We start from the raw sequence: 13635 nt of genomic DNA on the forward strand, positions 1-13635 counted from the left end.
AACCGGGCGTAAGCCTAACAAAAAAGGTAAGCAATTAAGCATCCACATATTGATGTCAACTAACTTAACCATTCAAATATTGATAACTAGTTTCTTGATTTTGAAATGCAGATCCCAATACCGAAAGCAGGTTGTTTCTGCTGAGCTTGAACACATATGTTCCCAATGATGAGAGGTTCAACCAGATCAAATTCTCTGATTTCATAGGCTATGCTCTTAAGTCTATAGGCCAGGTTATAGTGCCGGAGGTGAAGGCTTTACTGGACAAGACTATCAATGAGTTCGACACGTTTGAAGACATTCTTCGTCTCTATGAAGGCGGAGTCAAGATGCCTGATTCCCACTCGCTCAAGAAAATCAGGCAGTGCGTTCCGTGGGAGCTGGTCCGGGAACTCATTCGTTCTGATGGGGAACGCTTTCTTAAGTTCCCCGTGCCTGATGTCATCAAAGGTAAGCCAAGCTTACTTCACTTTGTAAAGATTTTTTTTTAACACAAGTGTTTGCAGGGGACAAAACTGCATGGAGAACAGATGAAGAATTCGGAAGAGAGATGCTCGCAGGAGTGAACCCTGTTGTCATTCAACGTCTCCAGGTAATCGAAACGACTCCAACAAATCTACATGGTTAGAAACATGATTTTGCCATTCCGACATCGCAGGAGTTTCCACCAAGAAGCAAACTGGACCGGGAACAATATGGCGATCAAGATAGCAGAATCACACGAGAGCACCTCCACACGAACATGGATGGCCTCAGCGTCGATGAGGTCATATTCCTAATTCTCTTCACTTTTCCTCAATCCTGAAATTAAATTGATTATAAAACATGCCTGATCAGGCCATAGAGAAAAACAAGATGTTCATATTAGATCATCACGATGCACTGATGCCGTACCTCAGAAGGATCAACACCACTACAACAAAAACTTACGCTACCCGAACAATCCTTCTCCTCCAAGCAGATGGCACTCTGAAACCACTGGCGATTGAACTAAGCTTGCCCCATGAAAATGGAGACGCCCTCGGTGCCATCAGCCAAGTGTTCACTCCTTGTGATCACGGAGTTGGGAACGCCATCTGGCAGCTCGCGAAAGCCTATGTTGCAGTAAATGACTCAGGCTATCATCAACTCATTAGCCACTGGTATGTATACATTGCATACAACACAACTTTTGATGCAACGATGATGAATGTGTTCATATCTGTGTGCAGGCTGAACACTCACGCGGTGATTGAGCCATTTGTGATTGCAACCAACAGACAGCTGAGCACGCTCCACCCTATACACAAGCTTCTGAAGCCTCATTTCCGCGACACAATCCACATAAACGCCTTGGCTAGGCAGATCCTCATCAACGCAGGTGGAGTGCTTGAGATAACCGTCTTCCCAGCAAGATACGCCATGGAAATGTCATCTTTCGTCTACAGAAACTGGAACTTCACCGAGCAAGCACTCCCCGTAGACCTCATCAAAAGGTTGGTCATAACTCATAACCAATTATTTGAAACCTGCACTTGCTATTTAACATGTCATCTCTTTCTAACTACTGCAGAGGAGTGGCTGTTCCCGACCAAAGCCATCCCTACGGCCTCAAACTCCTTATCGAAGACTACCCTTTCGCTGTTGATGGCTTGGAAGTCTGGTACGCAATTGAAACTTGGGTGACTGAGTACTGTTCCATCTACTACCCTGCTACAGACAATGAGGTCCGAGGAGACACAGAGCTTCAATCATGGTGGAAGGAGCTTCGTGAAGTGGGACATGGAGACTTAAAGGACAAGCCGTGGTGGCCTAAGATGGAGACAAGAGCTGAGCTCATCCAATCATGCACAATCGTGATATGGGTGGCATCGGCCCTCCATGCTGCTGTCAACTTCGGGCAATATCCTTACGCGGGATACCTCCCAAACCGCCCCACAGTGAGCCGTAGATTCATGCCTAAACCAGATACTGATGAGTTTGCTGAGCTGGAGTCTAATCCAGACTTGGCATACCTGAAAACTATAACAGCTCAGCTGCAAACTCTGCTGGGGGTTTCTTTGATTGAAATATTGTCTAGGCATTCGAGAGATGAGATATATCTGGGACAGAGAGATAACCCCGAGTGGACTAGCGATGAGCGAGCCCTGGAAGCATTCGACAGATTCAGGACAACGTTGGTTGAGATTGAGAAGAGAATAAGGGAGAGGAACGAGGATAAGACGTTGAAGAACCGTTATGGGCCTGTGGAGGTCCCCTATATGCTGTTATACCCCAACACCTCTGATTACACTAGAGAGGGAGGCCTTACTGGAAAGGGTATTCCCAACAGTGTCTCTATCTGAACTTGGTCATTTTCTGCATCCCTTATGTCTTAACACTAAAGAAGTAGGTATTCTTTTACATCTCAACTAGTTATTGTTTGTGATTACATGTGTTCTTGCTTTGTTCCACCACATTATAAATTACTACTACTATTCTTTTTGTGATTATTATATATGGTTTCTGTCAATGTCATGCTCTTTTCCTATACTCATCAAACTACTAGTATTTGATGGAACAACAAAAAAATGTAGAAAAGGGTAAGCCTAGTTATATAATTGGCTAATCCATATCACCTTATCCACCCTATCCAACCATTCAGTCATGAGTCATCAAATATTATTCCAAACTCCTCCTTCCATTTCCCACCACCCAACCAATTCATGGCCATGGCAACCCAAGCCTCCCTCTTCTCCGCTACTGCGGTCACCCCCAAATCTGCCAACCCCCATCCCACAAGCCAACTAAAACCCAAACCCAACGCCCCATCCGCGCCATGGCCGATGAGGCCCCCGCCAAGAAGGCTGAAGCTCTTGCGGGATTCACACCACCCCATCGCCGATATTCGGAGGCAGCACGGGAGGGCTGCTCCGGAAGGCGCAGGTGGAGGAGTTCTACGTGATCACATGGGAGTCCCCGAAGGAGCAGGTGTTCGAGATGCCATCATGAGGCAGGGGCCGAACCTGCTGAAGCTGGCGAGGAAGGAGCAGTGCCTGGCACTGGGCACACGGCTCCGGTCCAAGTACAAGATAAACTACCAATTCTACCGGGTGTGCAGTATCTGCACCCCCGGAGAAGGTCAACGCCGGCCGGACCGGAGTTGGCGGAACTTCAGGTCCATTGGGAAGAATGTGAGTCCCATTGAGGTCAAGTTCAGCGGCAAGCAAGTCTATGATTTGTGATCATTTCATCACATTAATTACTCACGTCTATTTCTATCTAATCTTAAACGTGATCAGGGATTCATCTCTTTCTTCGCATTCTAATACTTCATTACAACTCTGCAATCATAATTCACTGAGTCGGCTGAACTCTCCACAATTTAAACTAAAACTAATGCTATACTACACAATTAATGTTACATCTATACTAAAATCTTTTGCCGTAAAAATTTGCACTGCAGATAGTGCCGTTATGCACACAATAACAAATCAAAGGCTTCAGCCAATATGGATTCAAAGTTTGATTTAAGATTATCAATTTTGTTCTTAGAGGAAAATTACATTCAAAATTGTTTGGGATGAAAATGAAATCAAAATAAATCGAAAACATAAAAGAGGAGTCGATGCAAACGGTGGAAACAATGCGGCAGGAGACGGCCGCGTGATTGCGAGAATCAGAACTAATCCTCAGATTTTTGTATAGAGATTTTTAAAAATGTTGATTCAAGTGTAATTTGATTTTTATAAGGTTTTTTTAAATGTTAGGTTTAATTTCGGGAAGGCATTAAAGTAGGGTGCTACCTCTATATTTGAAAAATAAAATCTCTTGTAACAATGTGAATCGATAAAGTTACAGAAATATAAAATAAAACATAATTAAATTATTGTCAGGGAGATTGGATCTCACTCATTAGAGTGAGTAAGAATTCTAATTTGCTGTTTTAGTTTGTCTCTAATTAGAAGTTGTGGTTCAGTTTTACTTAAGCAACGTGGAACGAATAGAGTATATATATATATAAATTAAAGTTATACTCCATTAAATAATAGCACATAGTATTTGGTAACTCCACTGTCTTTTTTCATCTACGTTTCTTTGTAATTTTTAAATCTCGTATCAAGCACAATCGGAACTTTTAATCGTGAACTGAACGGAGTATTATCAGCAATAGCACATATTTGGTAAATAAACTTAAATGAGAGAAGTTGTGTGGTATTTTTGTTGTCATTGATAGAAAATTAGTATTAAAGTAAATTAAAATCTTAAAAGATGCAGAATATAAGTGTAGTCTTAATTTAAAACATACTACTAAACAATTTAATACTACAAAATACAATAGTGGTTTATAATTTTAGTAGTCTAAAATAACATAAATTGGTATACAAGTCATAAATTGAAGAGGTCCAATATTGATTGATATTAATTGATGGGCTTAACCCAAATTGATTGATATTAATTGATGGGCTTAACCCAACCACCTAGAACAGGTTCAACCCCTCCTTATTTGTTTTAGTGAAGCTTAGCTTAGATAAATGTAATTTCATTCTCTAGAACGCTGTCCTAGAAATCCATAAATATGCTCAATTGTCTTGTTTTAATATGCTCAATTATTTGAATTTAACTACTCGAAGCTTCTTTGCTCGATTATAAAATACGACTCAATGTTTTTGAAAATATTCTTTTTGTTATAAAAGGTAGTATCAGTAAAGTTTATCTGTTTAATTACACTTCCGAAGATACCTTCGTGTGCTAGTATGATTAATAATTATATCCATCACATGTGCATAACTTTTTTGGTCGATTCGAGAAATAATATCTATTGCTGTATATATATGTGACTATGATTGTAATAGAAAGAAGAGTGACTACACATCTCACTATATCTAAGTAAGATTCTAAGAAATTTAGCTAGTTATCAAATTACACATATTCGACAGATTTTTACTACCTAGCAAATCTACATAATTTTAGACATTATTGAGCCTCGTGATTGTGCTACACTTTGCAATGGCCCTACTGTAAAGTATCAAATTGATTCAATACAACGCAATGTGGTTGTTTATGAATTATGCATAACCATTTAAATGAATTGATGCTACAATGATTAATAATAAAAACAATTAAGTAAATTAATAATTGATTCTAGATCGTTCGTTTATCATTTTTAGTGTTAGTAATAAAGAAAGTAATTAATGTTATTCACGCCAATCCAAAATAAAGTTTTCTATATTATAATAAATTCACAATGAAACCAAGTACTCCCATAAATTATTTAAAGAAATTATTGTTAAGATTATAAGTATAAAAGTCGCCCATAAAACTGTAGTTAATAATACCTGATATAGAGCGAACTAAAAGTCAAGACATTTTTTGATAATCTATATAAAATATCTTCAATTATTTGTGACCACGACTTATAACGACAGCAAATATAAATATAATGTGTATAGAATCGAATATATATTTGTAATATTAGGAGTATATTACATGGGAGAAATCGAGATGATATGATCAATGAGACAACCAATGACCCACGCACAAAGGTTTAATTAAACCAATCTGATGATGATAGTACTCCAATTCCCAGCAAAGATAATAACACCAATAAGTTTCGTCTAACACATACTATAATAATTTATATTTTTGTATTGATGTGACAATCATTAATATATTACTATAACCTAAGCTTGCTTTCACATCATGATGCCAAATTGTTGTGCCTATCTTTATCAGGTCCCGTTCCAACGGCAAAAGAAATTTTTAGTTGATTAAAGATTATTATGTTTCTAAATATGTAACCCATGCTAAAAATGATGTCTCAATTAAAATAGAGTGATTTAAATGGAAACATCATAAAAAGCAAAAATTTAAGATGTACTTCAGTGGATAAATGATTCAAGGATAGTATTTGCGACCTAAAATTTTCACTTTTCAAAAGTTTATAATGCAATTAATTTCGTCTCAAATTTTGTCTCCTTAATTACAAGATGAGTTTATCGTAATGTTCGGAGAACATACTCCACAACAACATATCCGAAACTAAGAATCACTTAATATTTTGTTGAATTAACAAAAAATGAGATAATATGTAGTATGCTAATTAATATCATTATAGATAATAAACATTCGAATAACAATATGTGAGACTTCATGTTTACTAACAACGAAAAAGAAGTCATGACACTGTGAATTTAAATTTCAATGCAATAATTTTACAAAGATTACTTGTTAGCTAAGATATGTATAATAAAAGACTGATACTGCAATCGAATGTTACATTACAGAACCAAAAGAAGAGGAAAGTTTGGTAGTAACAAAAGCATTTTATTTACTTCCATAAAGATTACAATTGAGACATAATTTACATGCATATACAGATTGTACATAGCAATTAGCGGTGGGACCGGAACCATATAAAATAGGATGTACAAGTCCATCAAGCGGCAACGGTAGTGGCTGCATAGACGGAATCCATATCATTTAGAGAGTGACTAATCCTCTTATTATCATCACCACTTCCCTCTCCTTCACCCACCCATATTTCTGGGATCCCTTTCACCATCTCTCTCACCGTTTCTATCGCATAATCTGCTTCTTGGCTCTTTGTTGCTCTTCCAACCTTTTTTCACAAAATAAATTCACTATTATTTAACCATTTTTTCACACAATTAACCACGCAATATAATCACAACTTTTAGTTATTTTGGACTTTTCGAAGATTCCGCTTAAATTAATATCCCTAGTTGCTCCTATACTTTTTCTGAAATAATTTCAATACTTTTGTCTATATTTATTTGTGGTACCAGAAATTAGGTTTGGAGAATGGTAATGACACGTATTATCACGTGTCATTCGTGCTAAAATTAATCGAGGGTGACATAAAATAATGCGGTGACAGTCGTGTCGTTTTGTCAATTTAATCACACGTGGCATGACATAAACCAGAAGCGTCACAAAACAACTGTGGAAAAACTCCCTAAACTTACCAAAACCGTTCGGAGCCCAATAGCCTTCCCGGCGGCAGTATTCTTCACATTGTCGTCAAAAAAAAGCTGCAGAGAAGAAACAAAATCAAACCTCCAAAAATCAAGAGAAAATAAAAAAATCAATCGCACAGTACCGTGCGGCGGGGATCGACGTCCGCGGCGTCGACGCCGATCCTCATCGCTTCCATCGACGGCTTCAACACCACGGGATGTTCCATCGACGCTGGTCCCCACAGAGCAGGGTTCATCGTCTCGAAGCATATGATTTTCTCGAAGCAATCGCTGATTCCGAGCCGATCCAGCGCTTTCATCGCGTGAATTCTATCCGAATTCGTGAAAATCTGCGATACGCTTTCGCCTCAGTAAAAAAAATACTATTTCAATTTTAAAATTATTTAAAGATTTAATCTTACGATTTTGCGCTGTTTGATCGATTGCAGAATGCTACGCAACTTAGCGTCCGGTTTGATCAAATCGTAGGGCAATCTTCCGTGCACGAAACTGTCATGACATGATTAAATAAAGTTATAATTAGAAAAATTGAAAAAAATTCAATCAAATTTTAATCAAGATGAAACAGTTGGTTTCTGTTACCTGTGATAATCGTCTGGGTGAATGTCATACCCTAAATCCTGCCAAATGAAACACAAATTTTATGAAAATTGAAGATAATTCGAAAAAATTAGGCAAAATAATTAATAAAATAATTACCCGAAGGCCAGCTAAGGAGCTTCCGTAAGTTCGGAAGAGCTCTCTGTTCATATCCTGAGCTTCTGATTCAGAAATTCCGAATTTCTCGGCAAGAAAATCTGCAATAAAATCATCAAAATTCATTTTGTGTAAATTATGCCTTAATTATCGAGATGGATTGCATTTGTGTAAAAGAAATGGGGTTTGTAATCAACCTTCAACGTTTCGTTTAAGAGCTTTGCCAATTCCAGTCTTGGAAGAATACAGGGTGTCATCCAAATCTGTTCATAAAAAATTAAAATTAAACTAAGAATCTGATCAACCTCATCATTTTTCATAAATTGATAGATAATTTATGATTTATGAATTATCAATGGCCATTAATCAAAATTGGAGGGAGAGAATGTACCAAAAATGAGAGTCTGAAAAGGGGAAGAAATGGCGCAAGAATCCATATCGAATCAAGGTTTAGGAGAAGGGATTTCGATGTGGATTTTGTGGAGGAATGAGGCAGAGGACTCTGAGAAATGAAGGGAAGAAGCGTATATATAGGGACAGGGAGAGGATGGATGAAGGATTTAAAAAGATGAAATGCGAGTTTGAATTGACATCTGAGTCAGCAGGGGCCCACACGTCGATCATCATCCAATAATATTCAGATATTCGTTGATAACATTGGATTGTGACGCGTTTGTCAATAAAATTAAGTCGCACCGACCCTTCTCCATTTCTTATATACTGTGAGTCTCATGCAGTAAATATTGCTCCCTTAGTTTACGATTAAGTGTATTAAATTTTTTTTATTTTATTATTTTTATAATATATTTTACATTTCTTTATATTATTCTATTCATATTTTATTTTAATAATAATATCTCCTCCGTCCCAAGAGAGTATGCACTTTCGGCTTGACACATAATCTAATGTAAATTTAGTAAATTTATAGTGTTAAAGACCTTATCATATGTCACAAATCACAAGTCGTCTTAATGTAGAAATAGATTTATCTATGTTAATCATAAATATTAAACGCTCTCCACCTAACATTTCCAAGCTTATAGTCATTTTATATGATTTATAATTGCTCAATATTCTTTCGGAGTAATTGACAATTTGACACACTTATATATATCTCTCTATCCAGACGTTAGTTAATTAATAGTAGTACTATTACATAAAATAATTTTTGTTCCATTTTCAATTTGATTTGTTTTCACAGGATTCCCTTTTAAAAATAAAAACTTATATTTATTACTCCATTATTATCTGATATTTTATTCACTTTCAGCTTAATATATAAAATAAGTACCACATAAAATCTTGTACTTTTATGAAAAAATAATTTACTTTAAGACAAAGAAAGTCTAGTATGTTAATATTTGTATTTATGTGTTGCAATTCCTGAGAATTAAATTACACGATGTTGAAGCTTAACATAATAACTAGCCGATATATGTCATCTGTCACACATAACTCAAATTAAGATTAAAATTAGTAAAGAAAGCGATTTGGATTAGTTAATCATAACCAATTAATCAATTGAAGATGGGGTGTTCTGTAAGGGATGGCGACTAATAAATATTAAAACGTGTATAACAAAGTTCCTTTCACTATTAAATTTAAAAGGTTTGTTCACACCCCCAAAAATAACAAAATAAAAAGAGAATCAAATGACGAAATTCTTTCGGCTCATAAACTAAAGAATTCCATACCAATTTTTATGAGTTTTAGTTCGTAATTATCTTAGAATTGTGTCAAAAATAGGTATACACAAAAAACGAAATATTGATAAATGAAATAATCATATGAAAACAAAAGGAATTAAGACATACAGAATATAGTTTGGAGTCTTGAATGGTTGCCCAGATTTAATCTGTTTGGATAAATGGTGTGAAAAATGTGTGATAAAGACATCAACTGAACGTATTAATGATTCTGCTTTACTCTTGTGCACTTGTTTAATTCTTATATCAAAACTAGAAATTATGCATTTTTTTTTCATGTTTATATTTGTTTATATTTAATCCAATTTTGGTAGCATATTGACCCTGGACACTTTCATTCTTTATCAACCTTCAATAATTGTATATTTATTAATAATATTGATGTTGTGCATCATACCTTAAAACGCATTAAGGTTATTAAGTTTGAAGATCCAAAGCCATTGAATTGCAAAGTATCATCAACTCACTTTTCACCTCTTCTTTTAGTTTGAATTCATCCTAACATTGAAGATTTAAATTGAAAAGGTTTCATGATGTAATAGTACTAGTACTTATTTTGAAGTTATTTACAAATTGCTACCACCATTAAAAAAAATACAGGGATTTGATGTGTGCAATTAGTAAAATAAGAGAGAACTAGTGTCATTGGATTGTTAGGTCCATATTATTAATAGGGCGTGTGATAAATACTAACTAGGTTACAGTAATAATTAATAACTAATATCAATTTTGTATGTTAAAAATATCAACACAAAGACATAAATTTATCAATCTTCTTGTGTTGATAAAATTATATCTTTGTGTTGATATTTAAAATTTACATGTTATATTGATATAATTATGTCTTTGTGTTGATAATTTTAATACACTGAATTGAAAGTTATTAATTATTATTGTAAATTAGTTAGCACACTAATGCAATCCATATTTAAATATTTAAAACTTTTCTTAGTTAGAAATTGGACTAATTTTGGTGGACGGCCTAAAATTGTAAAATTGATTTAATTTTTTTGGACAGAGGTAGATGTCGAATCTTCTGTTGTAACATTCTGCAACAATGTGTTATTGTGAAATTTCAGTCATAAAAATTAATGTTTGTAATATGGGAATAACTATATACTTACTTTGGTGATTACTTAAGTGACATGTACTACATCTTATTGGATTGTCCTGTTATATAGTATATGGCCTAATCCTAAAATAATATTTTTACATACAAAAATTTATTCAACTTATTTATATTTTACACACACACAACTTTGTTGTTCTACATGCCAGTTCAATAGGTAACTAATAATGGAATATATGAACTATATATAAAGCATCCAACCTTGAAATCCTTATAATTTATGGAAAATCTGAATATATGAGTGGCATCCAACTTTACATATGAACCAAACAATGCATGAATTAGGTAGCTTCTGACAGATATTATTTAGGATATCATTTTTATTTCAATAACGTGAAGAGCGTGTAATAAAATTTATTAAGCTTTCAATAGTTTAAGGAAGTTAGAGATGAAGAGTCATAGTTTTGTTGGGATATCAATAATTTTGGAACGTTAATTCAAAATCATGAGTCAATTGTCTTGTCACGCTGAATGTTAACGAAGAAAGCAAATAAACGATATGGATATTTTTAGTGGCCACACGGCCCACTGACTTAGATCAATTTAACATAAAAAAATTATCACCATTTTCATTTCATCAATATACAAAACTAAAATTCGATGTTGAGTAAAATCCTGTGTTTAAAAATAAAATACTCCTATTATACTAGTAGCAAAGTCGAGGACAAGGATGGTGATGACAATATCTCAAAACCAAAAGCTTAGGGTAAAAAAGAAGATGAGATAAATTAAGGTTGCAACAATGGATTAGTTTCGAAAAAATTGGCAGGTCTGAGCTCAAAAGAATCATAGAGAGTAGGCATAACCGGAAAATCCTCTTGATTTGGGGTGTGATGAAATCCAAGTGTATACCACACCACCAAGTCTGTGTTCACAATTCCCAAATTCCTACAACAACAACAACATGTTAGTAACTATGTCCTATAATCAATGTAGCTACAAATTTGAATTTAGTAAACTGACCTACGGCTCCAAACAGCCAAGCCATCATCCCCACGGCTCCTATCGGCATAGAACCCTCCGGCCCATCTCTCCGACCTGTTGTACCGAGTCACCCACACTTGATACTTTGTGTAAGCAGCCCTTCTCTGCGGGTAGTCGTCATCAGCCAACAATGACACAGCCGCTTTCCCACTAATTAGCCTGTAGCTCACCTCGTTCCCGATCTCCGTCTTCTTGTTGGGATTCGTGATGTAAATGTCCACCGCCTTCGATCCTACTTCAAACCTGCCCTTGCCTTCTCTTTTCACAGTTTCCTTAACTGCTGTCCAGTAACTCTTCCTAGGCGATCTCTCGCCTGCCTTTGTCCGTTTTCTTCGTAGCTCGGACTTAACTAGTGAGTTAGCTTCACCATCAATGTCTAGGTCTAGATAATAGGTTATGAAGTGATCATGGTTGTTTCCCACCAAGTTTTCTGCTACCAAGTTGCCATACATATCTCTACTTATTTCCTCACTATTTATGTATCTTGTAGCCTTCATTTCTAATACACCTGTTAAGCTTACCTGTCATGAGATGAGACAAATGTATTCAAAATAGATCTTATAAATAGAATCAAGAGTAGTATAGTAATACTTACTCCTACTTTGATTGATCCACTTTTCTTGAACTCCCAATCAAGAATGTAGTCATAGTTTCCAACTGTTGCCACCATTCTAACAACCAGATTCACCTCAGCCTCTCCACTTGTGATCTACAATCATAACCAACTCAATTTTAAAAAATTAAAACTGTTCAAAAAACACTATCAATAATAAAAAAAGTTTCACATGTATACCACTTTTCCAGGCACACCAACTTCTGTGTGCCTCCAAGCCACATTCCCAGTGTAGAACTCGAAAATGCAGATGGCACGCGGCACCATCTGCGCGCTCCCATCTGCGCCTGCCATATGTCCATCCAGATACACAGCCCCGCCTGGGCAATCCATGCCCGGGACAAGGCTACTAGCCGACCTACCAAACCCGAACTCACCCACATCCATGAAGGTCCTGTCATACCATTCTTGGGTTGGATCCATATACGGGACAAACGTCTCCGACACGTGGCCTCTGTACAGAACGCGCCTGCCAAACACACTAGCCGCTGATATGATGGGGCCCGCCCGTGCATTAAACGCCACGTGAAACTCCCAATTAGCCCACTTCACACTATTCCCTGTGATGGTTATCTTGTTGCTGTTCCCACTGCAAGAAACAGGGCTAAGCCTCTGCCTTTGGAAATCAGTGCCTTCAGCTTTAGGCAATGGTTCTCTTGGTCTATCTGAATAGCTCAAAACTCTGTTTTCCTCAACATCTACTAGAAGACTTATTCCTTGAATTGGCCTAGCCCAAATATTTGATGTCCCATTTCTGTAAAAGCATGTGACCTTAACAACTCTTCTTTTTGCAGCCTCTCCAAACCAGCCTACTGTAAGGGGCAGGCATGTCACCTCGGATAAGTCAAGCCCTCGTCTCAAGATCGAATTTTGAAACGAGGGATGCTTCAAAGACAGCCTGATAGCCTTGAAAAACTCATCAAATGTGAATGGAGGGTAGCCATATCCTTTGTAGACTTGGTCGGAGACAATTGAGCCCGTGATCAAGTCTACGATAAGCTCACGTGTTTCACCACCAACACGAACCACTGCCTTAGCTCTACGAGGGAGGAATGGTGTGCGGTGCCTGTTTGAAGACAACCATTTTATGACATGATGCTTTTCTGGCTCATCCACATCAACATAGTGGAAGGTTATGTTAGGAGATGAGGCAGAATGGGATTTTTGGATGCTGAGTTTAACCGTGTGGATTTCTTGAGGAGTGAGAGGGTCTAAAGGGTGGCATAGAGATGGAGATATGAAGAGAAAGAATGCAGAAACAAGTGAGAGTGGGAGTATCATGGCATCAAGAATTGGATGTGAATTTGTTTGGTTCAAGATTCAACCACTGTTAACATTTATGGTTTTCAAGAATAGGAATATTCTGTTTATAACTTCAGTGATTGATCCGAGATTTTAGTCTTGGTATCCCATGTTACTAGATGTCACCTTTTCTTTGCTCCAAAGCAAAACATATCTGTAAAAATTAATGAGGATTATGTAGCAAAGTTTTTGACTTGCTTTGAGGGCTAAGTTTACTTGATTTTCTGCTTTTCATTTTTGAAAATT

General features: G+C 36.5%; 3 protein-coding genes and 1 pseudogene across 4 annotated transcripts; 2 read left to right on the plus strand and 2 right to left on the minus strand.

Moving 5' to 3' along the window:
• Positions 1-7: 7 nt before the first annotated feature.
• Positions 8-2471, plus strand: LOC125192970 (linoleate 9S-lipoxygenase 5-like; the record flags this gene model as incomplete). Its single annotated transcript, XM_048090655.1, has 7 exons — positions 8-26; positions 112-450; positions 507-592; positions 659-766; positions 838-1142; positions 1212-1475; positions 1553-2471. Coding segments are annotated over 7 exons (1893 nt in total), but the record flags the coding sequence as incomplete, so codon positions are not given.
• Positions 2472-2667: 196 nt separating this feature from the next.
• Positions 2668-3281, plus strand: LOC125196788 (annotated as a pseudogene).
• Positions 3282-6201: 2920 nt separating this feature from the next.
• LOC125192976 lies at positions 6202-8194 on the minus strand. The gene is made up of 8 exons (XM_048090663.1): positions 8047-8194; positions 7853-7918; positions 7659-7756; positions 7542-7579; positions 7361-7448; positions 7082-7288; positions 6948-7013; positions 6202-6580 (listed from the first exon to the last, which is right to left on the minus strand). The coding sequence occupies exons 1-8, from the start codon at positions 8090-8092 to the stop codon at positions 6398-6400; spliced, it is 792 nt and encodes a 263-aa protein (XP_047946620.1). The 5' UTR covers positions 8093-8194; the 3' UTR covers positions 6202-6397.
• A 2802-nt stretch (positions 8195-10996) lies between these two features.
• LOC125192234 (primary amine oxidase 1-like) lies at positions 10997-13622 on the minus strand. Of its 2 annotated transcripts, none has more exons than XM_048089746.1 (4): positions 12268-13622; positions 12070-12183; positions 11454-11995; positions 10997-11378 (listed from the first exon to the last, which is right to left on the minus strand). In XM_048089746.1, exons 1-4 carry the CDS (start codon positions 13366-13368, stop codon positions 11219-11221), a joined length of 1917 nt encoding a protein of 638 aa, XP_047945703.1. In that variant the 5' UTR covers positions 13369-13622; the 3' UTR covers positions 10997-11218. The 2 variants fall into 2 exon arrangements, with proteins under 2 accessions (XP_047945703.1, XP_047945704.1); XM_048089747.1 differs by having other exon boundaries at positions 11215-11378; positions 11458-11995.
• Between the last annotated feature and the right edge of the window lie 13 nt (positions 13623-13635).

The sequence above is a fragment of the Salvia hispanica genome, chromosome 6, assembly GCF_023119035.1.
Source record: "Salvia hispanica cultivar TCC Black 2014 chromosome 6, UniMelb_Shisp_WGS_1.0, whole genome shotgun sequence".
NCBI lineage: Eukaryota > Viridiplantae > Streptophyta > Magnoliopsida > Lamiales > Lamiaceae > Salvia > Salvia hispanica.

Coding starts and splice junctions, on each gene's coding strand:
- LOC125192976 (XM_048090663.1), bottom strand. CDS start 8,092: ATGGATTCTTGCGCCATTTCTTCCCCTTTTCAGACTCTCATTTTTG. Junction 7,289..7,360: donor CGATCAAACAGCGCAAAATC/GTAAGATTAAAT, acceptor AGCGTATCGCAG/ATTTTCACGAATTCGGATAG. Junction 7,014..7,081: donor ACGTCGATCCCCGCCGCACG/GTACTGTGCGAT, acceptor TCTTCTCTGCAG/CTTTTTTTTGACGACAATGT.
- LOC125192234 (XM_048089746.1), bottom strand. CDS start 13,368: ATGATACTCCCACTCTCACTTGTTTCTGCATTCTTTCTCTTCATATCT. Junction 12,184..12,267: donor TTGGTGTGCCTGGAAAAGTG/GTATACATGTGA, acceptor TTATGATTGTAG/ATCACAAGTGGAGAGGCTGA. Junction 11,379..11,453: donor TTGGCTGTTTGGAGCCGTAG/GTCAGTTTACTA, acceptor TTGTTGTTGTAG/GAATTTGGGAATTGTGAACA.